This window comes from Pituophis catenifer, unplaced genomic scaffold (assembly GCF_029215685.1).
Source record: "Pituophis catenifer annectens isolate HBS135680 unplaced genomic scaffold, rPitCat1.0.hap2 SCAF_7, whole genome shotgun sequence".
Classification (NCBI taxonomy): Eukaryota; Metazoa; Chordata; class Lepidosauria; order Squamata; family Colubridae; genus Pituophis; species Pituophis catenifer.
In genome coordinates, this window is record NW_027256887.1 from 67889855 (window position 1) to 67903425 (window position 13571).

Consider the following 13571-nt stretch of genomic DNA (forward strand, 5'->3'; position numbering starts at 1 on the left):
TTGTATGAAACGTTTTTGGTCACATCTGGAAACAATCTCACCAGTTTGTTTAATTGACTGTTCCTATCAAGACAAAGCAAACTACTTTTCCCTTCTGTTTTGAAGGCAGGAGTAACGTCTGCCCTTCCCCAGTCCTCTGGCAATAAGCATATCCTCTGATTTCTCAAATGATCACCAAAAAAGACACCAAGGTGACATCTGCCCATTTCTCCAAGATTCTCCATTGTTAATAGAGAGAACGTACTCATGATAACCAGTCCTCCCTAATTCTTGACTACCTTGACTTATCTTCTTCGTCATAGCTAGATCCAGATGTTAGAAATTTGAGCAGAAAAATAGATCTTTCCCATCTGTAATCTTGCACTATGCCAAACTTTATGAAGGCTCCTTCTCTCCTGCATTTTATGCACTCGGACAGTCAGAGCAAGAAAAACCAGGCCTTAAGAATTGCCCCCACGCTGTGCTCCAGATGGGTGTCATTTGCACGCAACTGGATGTCGTTCGCACACCCAGCCAGCCTGGTCCAATGGATGAAGAAGATAGGAAAGGTCATCTATCCTAATAAGAGGGATGATAAGCTTGGAAAGGCCCAGGAGACAAAAGTAGGCGAACCAGACTGCGGCTACATCATACATAACCATCTCTTGGTAAAATCTGCACCTGTTGAAAATCTGCTCTGTCAGGTAACAACTATGATTCATCTTCACCTAAGCCTAACCCAGATTCGGAGGAAGGCTCCCGGCTCTGAAAAGACTGCGTTCAGACAAGTAGGAGTTTCCCCCGCCCTTTGTTTCAAATGCAGGTGGGAGATTTAGGAGAAAGGCCTGCCCGCCACCAAGCGCGCCTCCGCCGCTGAATCGCCCCCCACTCCGCTTGCGCGGCCCCGCCAAGCTCTCTTTTCTCTGGCTCGGAGCCAAAGGCAGCCCGCCTGGGTTGCATCAGACGAGACGCTCCTCCTGCTGCTGTTGCTGCTGCTGCCGCCGCTGCGTCCCTTCTAGCTCAGCCTTTCGGCTCAAGATTGTGCTCCCTCTTCAGGTGATCGATCCTGCCTGCTGAGGCAAGCGGGCGGCTGGTCCTCGGAGCTGCTCTCCTGCAAAATGCTTTCCAAAAGCAACCACTTGCTTAGGAAATTCTCGACCACAGCCAGGGTGAGTAGGAAGGTGGGGACGTGGACAGGGGCTTCGGTCGAAAGGGTAGAAAAAAAGGATGCTGCTGCCCACTCCTCTTCCTCTCTCGCCTTCCTCCCCTCCTCTCCCTCTCCCCCCCACTTTGCTGCCCGGTTGGCAGGTGGGCAGATGTTTCTCAAAATTGGGCTTCTGGGACAGACAGGTCAGGATTGAGGCAGAATTTTGGTTTGCCAGAAGATTGGAAAGAAAAAAAGGATGGGAGGTGAGGCAGGAGAACTGTTGTAATGTGAACAGAGGGTGTTTTGTTTTTGCTTCTTGCTGTTGTTTTAACAAAGAAGAAATTCAGCACAATTTGGATGCTGGTGTTCTTCCAAAGGCTTGCCAGAAAGTTTCTGCTTATGTAGGATGCTCTCAGTCTGAAAAAATAGCTCGGCGTCATGACTGGGTAGGATAATCCAGCCATGGGATAAAAGGCATTACAGTAGGCTCCCTGGGAAAAATGGGATGGTTGGATTTTTTCCCATGTTTTGTGTGTGTGTGTGTGTGTGTGTGTGTGTGTGTGTGTGTGTACTCGCATGTGCAGATGCATGCAGCAAGTAATCCATTCCTTTCAGACTGATACATGTGCCATAATTCCTGGACATGTTCAAAAGAATTCCTGCTATAGACCTGGAGATGTTGTATTTTATATATAACTAGTCATTTAATGTTTACCTTAAACTGTTTCTCACATTGTATGCCACCGTTCTTCTTCAGATTGCACAGGGTCCTTCACATCAGCCTTGTAGGGTAGGCTCACACGAAAAAGATTAGTTCAATATCACCCAACTAGTTTCATAGTAAAATCTGCCTTTCTAATAATTTCCCCCCTTCTGCAATTTGAGCCCCTAGAAAGCAGTGGGGACTAGAAATCTGCAAATTCCACACTATCCTGACCCCTTCTGACTGGGAATTATGGATCTCTTTCCAAATTGGGAAAGGTTATATTGTAGTGTACTATTTTCTTACTGATTATGTAGTTAACTGTTGTGGAATACTATTTTGTCTTAGCATGTTAAAACATTTTATTTGGAGCCTGAGCATTTTCCAAGGTTATGGGGATTTTTTGCACAGAAAATGCTTTAATCCAGATGTTTTAAATATTGTGTGTGCATGAGAGATGAAGTTCTACCAGCACTATTTCGTCTGGAGACGTACCGTACAGTATGGTATTGTCACAGAAAACTCAATTGTACTAAACAGGACTAATGCCCTGAAATGTACTTCTGTGGGATTTGCACTGAAAGTTCCTTTAGTTCTTTTCTTAATCAATTGCTTCTAATTCTGTGTGCAAATTCACAAACTCAGCCAAGTATCTCTTGCTTTATTGAAGGTGGGGTTGCATATGTGCTTGACAACACATATGTTTAGTGAACTGCCACTTTCCTAAATAAAATTTTAGAAAAAAATCCACGATAAGGAACGAATATAGCAAGAAGGCTTCATATGAGCTCCCTGGATTGCATCAGCAATGTTAAATATGAGAATGAATGACTGACGACAGCACATTGCCTCTGGATAGACTTTACGAGTTTACAGCTGTAAGCAGAACAGCCAGTAGACGTGGAAATGATCACATGACTTATGTTTTAACCACATAAAGACTCTTTCAAGCAGCCACATATTGCAGCCAAAATTATGTATACTTAGCTATGCACTGGAAATCCACCTCCAAGAATCATAGTATAAACTCTTATGCTTAAATTTGGTTTCTTGAGACTTTTCTCCAAAAGAAAAAGTCTTAGTTTGCTTTTTTCCCCTCGCTTGTGGGTTGCCGTATTGACAACAAAAAAATTAAATATGACCCACATCCAGACCCATGTAGATTCCTGACAAGATGCCTTTCTATTTCTTTATATATTTCTTTATATATTCATTTGTATACGCATGCAATGAAATAAAGGTTTCAGGTTTGTTTTATACACAGTAATTTTGTTATTTCACTTTCATAGAAAAAAAAAACCCTGTTTGATTGTATTCCCATAGTGTGGGTAGGCCAGTGATTGTTTTAAATACAAATTAATTATTTTTAAATTAATTCATTTATTTATATTTCGTCATGTTTATGTAGTGTATATTGGACCTGGTGACCGTTTGAGAGCTATATGCAATGATATTTCATTTTAAAGTATGCCAATTAGTATACATTTAATATGACAATAAAGTTATTCTAAATCTATAGTTTCTTGAAAAATTCTCACTGCTATGTCCATATAAATATCATCTAAAGATATAAACCATGATTTGCAAGTCCCAAACAAAAAAAAACCCTTATTTATTTATTTATTTATTTATTTATTTTATTTTATTTTACTGTGGTATTATTGTCACGTGGATCTGATAAGCAGGTTCTTGGTGCAACTTGTCTGGTAGACCCATGTAGACGTTATTTCAAGGTCACTTGGAATGGATCACTAAGGCAGTAAAGCAAATGTCAAACACCATTGCTCTAGCACAGTGTTTTTCAAACTTGGCAGTTTTAAGATGTGTGGACTTCATGTCCCAGAATTTAGAGTGCTGACTTAGGAATTCTGGGAGTTGAAATCCACATATCCTAAAGTTGCTAAATTTGAAAAGCACTATTCTAACATTTGTTTGGACTTGCTTCCTCTCCAATTCAGGTTAAGGAGGGAAATCATTGGTGGCAGAGAAATGCACTTATAATTGCCCTTTAATTTAGTCCACACTTAACTATTAGGATACTACTACCAATCTGGCTCATTAACATTCATAAAGCAAAAGAAATGTTGCTTTATTAGCAGTTATTAAGAAGAGAAGCATAATGAAATCAGCCAGTGGTGAAATCTAAAATTTGTTACTACCGGTTCTGTGGGCGTGGCTTGGTGCCCCCCCCCACCAAGCCACGCCCACAGAACCAATAGGGGGGTAATGTGACTGGGTGGGTGTGGCCAATTTTTTTTATTTTTTATTTTTTACTTTTAAAAATATTTTTTCTACAACCTCTTTGGCAATTTTTTGAAAAATGCTTTCAAAAGGTTCTGACGATCCCATCTGAGTTGCCTGATCGTCAGAGGGTTTTTTAAAAAGTCTCTAGCCATCAGGCAACTCAGCTTGGCTCGTCAGAGGCATTTAAAAGAAAAAAAGCCTCTGATGATCGTGCGGCTCAGCTGGGCATGGGGGGGGGGCAGGGATTTTTGCTACCGGTTCTCTGAACCACCCGCCTCCATCGCTACCAGATCAGGTGATCTGGTCCGAACCGGGAGCATTTCACCCCTGAAATCAGTGTCAGGAGAAGCAAACACAAGCTACATATAAGGTAAGAGCTCATTTATGATTAGGGAACTGAGTTTCAGCTTTTTTGTTGTTTTTACTATGCAGGATTATACTATGCTATATATACTATATAGGCATTTTTTTTTTAGTTTGATTTAATTTATATGCCGCCCTTCTCCGGAGACTCAGGGCGGCTTACAGTGCATTAAGCAATAGCCTTCATACTTTTGTATATTTTATACAAAGTCAGCTTATTGCCCCCACAAACTGGGTCCTCAATTTACCTACCTTAGAAAGGATGGAAGGCTGAGTCAACCTTGAGCCTGGCAAGATTCAAACTTAATTTAATTGCAGACAGCTGGTGTTAAATTACAGTGATGTAATTAATTGCAGACAGCTGGTCAGCAGACAGCTGGTGTTAAATTACAGTGCTTAGTCTGCAGAGCTATCCAGGCTCTGCTTGTCCTGAAAGAATTTGTTGACCATGTCCATAAGATAACTGGATGGCCACTTGTCAGAAATGATATAGGGTCTCCTGCTTGAGCAGGTGGTTGGAGTCTCCAACCTTGGCAACTTTAAGCCTGGCAGACTTCAACTCCCAGAATTCCCAGCCAGCAAAGCTGAGTTGAAGTCCTCCAGGGTTAAAGTTGCCAAGATTGGAGATCCCTGGATTAGATGACCTACAACGTCCCTTCCAACTCTGTTATTCTGTAACTGGAACAGAATGATTATAGAGAAATTAGCTGATCTTTGGAGGTATTTTTTTTAACTGAATTTGTTTTCCTTTTGTAGGACTACTATCAAAATAAACTAAAGCTAGCTTTAATAGGCCAGAGTCTGTTTGGTCAAGAAGTCTACAAGCATTTGCAAAAAGAAGGGCACAAAGTGGTTGGAGTGTTCACAGTCCCAGACAAAAATGGAAAAGCAGATCCTTTGGGTAAGTAGATAAGCTCTAATGGCTACAATATGGACCAGGCAGCATTTGAATGCAGAATCAATTGTACTTTTCTTATGTTCTAGTTCATGTTCTTACACCAACCTCAACAATGCCTGAAACCATGTGGCTTAGATATCCGAGGGTAAAGGCCACTTGTTCTGACCCAGCTCCCCAAACATGGCAAACCCTCTGAAGTTAACTCAAAGATTCCTTTATTAGGAGCGCCAGCAGCCCTGGCAAAAAGTTTCTCTCTCACTGCAGGTAACAAGTCTGTCCGGCATGGAGATGAATAGTTGTCTGCCACATCTATTCATCTCCGCCCCCTGCCTTTTATCCCCAGAGCTAGGGTGAGGCTTCGCTAGCAGCAGTGGCTTTTCCTTCCCAAAGATCGGCCCACAGGTTTCCACTGCTCTCCTCTCCTCTGCCTTCTGCGCATCCGCGTGTCAGGCACTAGACCCAGCTGTTCCTCCTCTTCCTCATCAGCCACCTCCAGACCTGAGGGCTGTTGACTCTCCATCTGAGGGCTTATGGACGGCCCAGGCTCCGCCTCTGTCTTTCTCTCTGCCAACTCCATTCCCTCTCCCCCCTCGGAGCTCTCAGATGCTGACCCTGACTCTCACGCCTCCTCCTCCTCTGATTTGGCTGCTGGAGGAGCCGGAGGCTGACAGGCTGTAACACCACTGTGGTATTAAAGTAAGATGCAAGAGTGCAGGCTTTCTTGTCTATAGTGCTACTGTGATATCTGAATGGGTTCTTGATATGTTCCTATATAAATTATTTGCATCTATTTAGTTAGTTGAGAATGTATTGCTGCAGGAGTTAAGGCACTAGGCTAGAAGCAGGGAGACCGTGTATTCTAGGCACAAAGCCTCTGGGTAACCTTGGGTCAGTCATTCACTCTCAGCCCTAGAAAGGAGGTACAAGTAGTCTTTGACTTACAACTGTTTGTTTAGCAAACATTCACCAGCACTGAAAAAAGTGACTTATAATTGGTCCTTGCAGTTACAGCCATCGCAGCAGCCCCACTGCCATGTAATCAAAATTGGTGCGCTTGGCAACCGGCATGTATTTACAATAATTGCAGCATCCCAGAGTCACGTGATTGAACATTTGTGACCTTCCCAGCTGGATTATGTCAAGCAAAGTGAAAAGAGGAAAGCTGTATTCACTTAATGACCACATGATACCCTTAAACTGCAGTGATTTTCTTAATAACCATGACAAAAAAGTTGTAAAATCGGGTGTGACTCACTTACCAACCACCTTGTTTAGCAGTAGAAATGCTGGTTCCCAATTGTGGTCGTAAATTGAGGATTACCGCTAATGGCAAACCTCTTCTGAAAAACCTTGCCAAGAAAGCTGCAGAAATTTGTTCAGGCCATCGTCAGGAGTCAACACACAAAACACACATACACACATACGCAAATTCATTAATTGGCTATAACACATATTTTTATGACAATCATTTCAACTCCATGTTGCAGGTTATATTTTAATTCTGAAATCAAGAAAAAAAACACTGACAAGCCTTTTGTTTTCCAGCCTCAGCTGCCGAAAGGGATGGCACTCCAGTCTTCAAATTCCCAAGGTGGAGAGTTAAAGGCAAACCTATCCAGGAAGTTCTTGAAGCCTATAACTCGGTTGGAGCAGAATTGAATGTCCTTCCATTCTGCACGCAGTTCATTCCAATGGAGGTTATTGACAGTCCAAAGCATGGCTCTATTATTTACCATCCCTCAATCCTTCCTCGCCACCGAGGAGCATCTGCAATCAATTGGTAAATAGGCTTAATTCAGGGGTGAAATTCAAATTTTTTCCCTACCGGTTCTGTGGGCGTGGCTTGGTGGGCGTGGCAGGGAAAGGATGCTGCAAAATCCCTATTCCCTCCTCACTCCTGGGGGAAGGATATTGCAAAAATATCCATTCCCACCCCACTCTGGGGCCAGCCAGGGGTGATATTTGCCGGTTCTGCGAACTACTCAAAATTTCCGCTACCGGTTCTCCAGAACCTGTCATAATCAGGTTTCAATTTCACCCCTGGCTTAATTAGTCTAAGTGCTATTGCTATTGCTATTCATGTGGCTTTATTTGGCAAATTTATGGACATGTCTTGAATTGCCTTCTTTTAGGTTTGACTGCCCTGTCTAGTCTAAAGGTAAAGGTTCCCCTTGCACATATGTGCTAGTCATTCCCAACTCTAGGGGGCTGTGCTCATCTCCGTTTCAAAGCCAGCGCTGTCTGAAGACATCTCCGTGGTCATGTGGCCAGCATGACTAAATGCCAAAGGCGCACGGAACGCTGTTACCTTCCCACCAAAGATGGTTCCTATTTTTCTACTTGCATTTTTTACATGCTTTCGAACTGCTAGGTTGGCAGAAGCTAGGACAAGTAACGGGACCTCACTCCGTTACGCGGCACTAGGCATTCGAACTGCTGAACTGCCGACCTTTCGATCGACAAGCTCAGTGTCTTAGCCACTGAGCCACCACATCCCTCCTGTCTAGTCTACAGTCCTGGAATTAAGCATTAATCCAGACCCTGCTTAACCTCTGAGATCAGGCAAAGTTGACCAGTAATGAAGGTAATAAAGAAAGGAGATTTTTTTAAATTAAGTCATGTTTTACTTATTTTCAGGACTTTAATTCAAGGAGATAAGAAGGCTGGATTTTCAGTTTTTTGGGCAGATGAAGGTTTGGACACAGGACCAATTCTTCTGCAGAGGGAATGCGATGTTGGCCCAAATGAAACTGTTGATGACTTGTATAATCGGTTTCTTTTCCCAGAGGGAATCAAAGCTATGGTGAGACATCTTGACTGATCATAAATAGCTAAAATGTTTCACTGTACTGAGCTGTGGAGAAAAGCAGACCAGGAAGAGAGCGCATATTTAAACAATCTCTCTGCTATGTGAAGAGGGCAAAAAAGACACACACAAAAAGGATAAGGTTCTAATTGATTATGAACATATGACAGAGAGAGAGATAATACAAAGGTTGTAAATGCAGTCATTGGTTGCAAAATGAGTTTTTCATCTCTGTCATAACTGCGAATAGTCATAGTAATGTCAAGTAATTATGAAACTTGTGCTTTAGCACATCTGGAAGGCATTTAGTTGGGGAAGACTGCAGCAGAGGTCACAGCTCTGGATATATAACAGAAGGGATTATTTAATCCTATAAAATATATTGAAGGCTAAACTGACAACTGAATATGGGATTTCTTAGGACTCATTTATAGAAATATGGGAGTTAATCTAGGAGTACCATTCTACCAGTGGTGAAATCCAAATTTTTTTACTACCGGTTCTGTGGCGTGGCTTGGTGGGCATGGCAGGGGAAGGATACTGCAAAATCACCGTTCCTATCCCACTCTGGGGCCAGCCAGAGGTGGTATTTGCTGGTTCTCCGAACTACTCAAAATTTCCGCTACCGGTTCTCCAGAACCTGCTGGATTTCACCCCTGCACTCTACCCTGTTCTTATGACATTGGAGCCTTTCAGCAGCTGTTCTGCACTTAAGCCAATTAATAGGAAAAACAAAGTCTTTTTGAAAAAGCATCTTTGTGACAACCATGACCTGGATGACTGAGAATCTCCACAGACATTTAGATAAATGAGCATCTGTATGGCATATGAAAAGAGCGAAGGGTCTTTGGCAAGGACTGGAATGTGAATAAAGTCTCTCTCCCTTTCCAGCAACTTCATGTGTGGGGAGCTATGTTGGGAGCTAGACTGTCTAAGGCAAGGAATGTTAAATATGTCAATAAATAACTATCACTAACACCGTATATAAGAAGTGCAAAGCAACGTTTCCAATAAAATGCAGCAGGAGAAAGCATAGTTGATTTTAAACTTGGAGGATGTAAGAATTCTGTTAGGGGTAATTGACTACTTATAGAGATTTCTTTCTTAATATAGAACAAAGATTTTTTTGTTAACTGTACCATAATACAGGTAGTCCTTGACTTACAACCTCAATTGAGCCCAAAATTTCTGTTGCTAAATGAGACATTTGTTAAATGGGTTTTGCTCCATTTTACGACCTTTTTTGCCACAGTTGTTAAGTGAATCACTGCAATTGTTGAATTAGTAACATGTTTGTTAAGCGAATCCGGCTTCCCCACTGACTTTGTTTGTCAGAAGGCCACAAAATATGATCCCATGATCTCCGGGATGCTGCAACCGTCATAAATATGAATCAGTTGTCAAGCATCTGAATTTTGATCATATGACCATGGGGATGCTGCAACAGTTGTAAATGTGAAGAATGGTTGTTAAGTCACTTTTTTCAATGACGTAACTTTGTCACTAAATGAACTGTTGTAAATTGAGGACTATCTGTAGTGAAGTTGCAGTCAGGATTAAGTCAGTTAAGGAGAGGGAGCCTGACAGTGCTTGTGGTTGGATATGCAGCCTCTATGGCCAGCCATATACTAGTGTTGTGTATTTCCAAAACTTCTACAGGATTCAAGACAGTGGTGAAATTCAATTTTTGTTAGTACCGGTTGTGTGGGCGTGGCTTGGTGGACGTGGTGTGGCTTGGCGGGCATGGCTTGGGCATGGCAGGGGAAGGATACTGCAAAATTTCCGTTCCCACCCCACTCCAGGGGAAGGATACTGCAAAATCCCCATTCCCTCCCCACTCCTGGGGGAAGGATATTGCAAAATCTCCATTCCTACCCTACTCTGGGGCCAGACAGAGGTAGTATTTGCCAGTTCTCCGAACTACTCAAAATTTCCGCTACCGGTTCTCCAGAACCTGCTGGATGTCACCCCTGATTAAGAGCTCATCTAATGTCAGCACTGCTTCTGACTACCGGTACTTTTACCGGTACCAGTAAAAAAATGTTTGCTTTCCTAGATCAATCAAAGCTGCTTTTTTGTTGTTGGTGTTTAGATAGAAGCTGTGCAGCTAATTGCTGATGGCCAAGCTCCTCGAATACCTCAGCCTGAAGAAGGTGCTACCTATGAAGGCATCCAGAAGAAAGAAAATGCCAAGGTACATTGAGCAATAGAACATTGTTCTTTAAAAGCCAGGCATCTCGTGAAGAAGGAATGGGCTACAACACAACCAATGGGCTGGTTTAATGATTTGCACTAAGTTTTCTTTACTGAACAAGCCATGATTGACAGAATATGCTAATCTGCAATGTCTGGTTTTGTACAGCATTCCAAGCCCCCAAACAAATCACATGTTGGCTTACTGGGATCTGGGTTATTTTTCTTCCAACAGACTAACATGGCCATTCGTCAAATCTAAAGCAATGTTTCTCAACCTTACCAATCTCAAGAAGTGTGGACTTCAAATCCTAGAATCACCCAATCAATAAGAGTAGTGTTTGTCAACCTTGGCAACATGAATATGGACTTCAAGCTCAAGTCCTCAAAATTCTCAAATCCATACAAACAAGAGTTTTCATTTTTTTAAAAAAAATCCATCTATTTGCATTAAGGTGAAATACCAATTTGTCCATGATTTCTCTACTGGTTTTTAATAGTTTTAATAATTATTTATTAGGCAGAGAAAATGTTTTTGTTTTTTCATGCATGGTTTTGAGTGAATTCCAAGAAAATGACTATTTCAGCTTCAACCACAACAATACACGAGCAAATAATAGATACAAACTCAAGGTAAACCGTTCTAAACTCGATTGCAGAAAATATGACTTCAGTAACAGAGTGGTCAATGCCTGGAATGCACTACCTGACTCTGTAGTTTCGTGCCCAAACCCCCAAAAATTTAACCTTAAACTGTCTACTGCTGACCTCACCCCATTCCTAAGAGGTCTGTAAGGGGCATGCATAAGTGCACCAGCGTGCCTACTGTCCCTGTCCTAATATTCCTTTTTACTTACTCTTCTCATGTATTCAAATTATGTTTATACTTTTACCTGTTATCTTATATATGCTTGACAAAATAAACCTATCACTTATGAAATGGTGCTTTAATGTATTATTAGAAGCGTAGTGACCTGCTTGGCATTTCCAATGTAGGATCAATTTCTATAAAATAGCGTATTTTTCCTATAACAAGAATGAGCCCCACAACCAATATAGAAATTCATTTAAACATTCTCCATATGAATATTTAAAATGTAATTTTTAAAAGTGCATATCAGTAATAGTATAAACATTATGGCACATTTGCTTTAAGTGATCACATTTTAATAAAGGAACTATGAATTTACATCCTTCCTGAATCAATTTATTTATCATTCATTGCCATCCAATTTTCTGTGTGTTATTAACATTGAAATTCTGTGTTTGTTTCTGCCTGCAGTTTTTTGTCATATATATTTTGGGTGCACATTGTATGGAATTTTCTTTAATGATGCTGTATGAAACCTTCCACATTATAAGCTTTTGTGGATAATTGTTCCAAATGTAAATGGTTCATAAGAAGTCTTGAGCAAAGAAATACAGACTCTTGTGGGGGTAGTGTACTATTGTTGTCCATGGTGTAAAAATTAAATTGACAAAAGTTTAGAATTTCAGACTAATATAAATTGTGGTTGGCCTTAGCTATGGTTGTTGAAATCAACTAACTTTAAACCACAGTTTGAAAGGAAATTGTTATAAACAAATTATAAGATGCATTGATATCTAATATAATGTTTGAATTACCATAATACTTTATTGTAATGGTAATAACATATTAAATTCATATGCTGCCCAACTCCCAGTGATAAGCCAGGATTTGTCTCTCAGGCAAGCATAGAAATGATCTTTGGGAAGGGGAGGGAAGGGGCCAGAAGGTTGTTCTATCTTGTTTTGGTTGTATTCTGAAAGCCATTTATATATAAATAGGAAGAGATCAATTTTGCCTCTTGGTTTCCTAGATTTCTTGGGATCAACCAGCTTTATCTTTGCATAACTGGATCAGAGGACATGATAAAGTACCTGGAGCCTGGGCAGAAATCAATGGCCAGGTAAAACATTACAAATTGTAAAGTTACTTTATCTACCTTGGTGTTAATGTAAAGGTCATGGGTTCTTTATGCATATTAAATAATGATCAGAAATCCATTGTCTTGCTACCATTATTATTATTGTTATTGTTTGTTAGATGCATGCTGCATTTATTTCTTCAGGAGCAACAGCCCTTTTGTGATTGATTTAATGAAAGAGAGTGACAAGGTCATCTTCCTGATGATGGGCTTCTGATCGGATTTCATTGCACAAACTCGAAAAAAAATTGCTAGAAAACGTGGAATAATTTGATAATATAAAAAGATAAATTTTGGTGGTAAAATATGCTGATGACCGAAAAAAGTCAGTAGCGTGTCTTTTCTGTGGAATCAAACTTTCTTCTATAGGACTTTCATTTAAGATAAATTGTAATTGTTTTTTTAATGTGAACCTTCAGTTTAAAGTAGTCTTTCCGGTCCAATTGAAAGGAAAGAACAAATATGTTACTTCTATCGAATCCTTTCACTTGCACAAAGCTACTCATTGCTCCTACTCTTTGCGAAACCAAACATAATAAAGATTATCTTCGTTATAGATGGTTACTTTCTATGGCTCATCCATTCTTGATGGCTTAACACCTTCAGGTGAAGAACTGGAAATACACGGTGCTACAAAACCTGGTCTGGTAACTGACAAAGGTCTGGTTCTGTTTGGCAATGATGGAAAGACGGTAAGCTTTTAAAGATAACAGTGCTATTCAACTGAAATTAAAGACCCCAACTAACTAACACTATAAAGATTTTCGTATAGAATGTTTCTGTACACATTTTGTATGAGCCTCTTGGATAGGACCAAAGCCAGGACTAAGTTCATGATAAGAAATTATGCTGAAGGTATTAAAATGAGTCAGTAGCCCCCCCATTTTCCCCACTCTGCTGACTGCCTTTTCTATGTTATTTATTCTGCAGCTGCTAGTAAAGAATCTTCAGTTCGAAGATGGAAAAATGATCCCAGCATCTAAATACTTTTCCACCGATGAGGTAGCTGCAATAGAATTTACTGAAGAAGAGAAAAAGATGGCAGAAGATATCAAGGTAAAGATTTGGAGGGAGAAAAATACAAGAAAGTGAAACCTAGTTTAAAACTGATTTATTTTAATTTATTTTAAGCCTGCAGAGAGGGGCTACATTCATTGCTTTATTTAAGCATCACTGTATATATGTATGTATGTATATATATATTTGGTCTTTTATATATATATATATATATATATATATATATATATATATATATATATATATATATATATATATATATTTCTTTTAAT

The 13571-nt window shown here is 40.4% G+C and overlaps 1 protein-coding gene across 2 annotated transcripts in view; it reads left to right on the top strand.

The window, feature by feature from the left end:
• The first annotated feature begins 1097 nt into the window (after nucleotides 1–1097).
• ALDH1L2 (aldehyde dehydrogenase 1 family member L2) overlaps nucleotides 1098–13571 on the top strand; it is a 31089-nt gene continuing 18615 nt past the window's right edge. The window contains exons 1-8 of one of the 2 annotated variants that reach the window (XM_070947814.1): nucleotides 1098–1148; nucleotides 5193–5337; nucleotides 6880–7114; nucleotides 7972–8137; nucleotides 10233–10334; nucleotides 12175–12264; nucleotides 12840–12974; nucleotides 13213–13338. In XM_070947814.1, coding sequence (XP_070803915.1) covers nucleotides 1098–1148; nucleotides 5193–5337; nucleotides 6880–7114; nucleotides 7972–8137; nucleotides 10233–10334; nucleotides 12175–12264; nucleotides 12840–12974; nucleotides 13213–13338 — 1050 coding nt within the window. Of the gene's footprint in view, nucleotides 1149–5192; nucleotides 5338–6879; nucleotides 7115–7971; nucleotides 8138–10232; nucleotides 10335–12174; nucleotides 12265–12839; nucleotides 12975–13212; nucleotides 13339–13571 lie in introns of those variants that run through there. The other variant, XM_070947815.1, reaches the window with a different exon arrangement.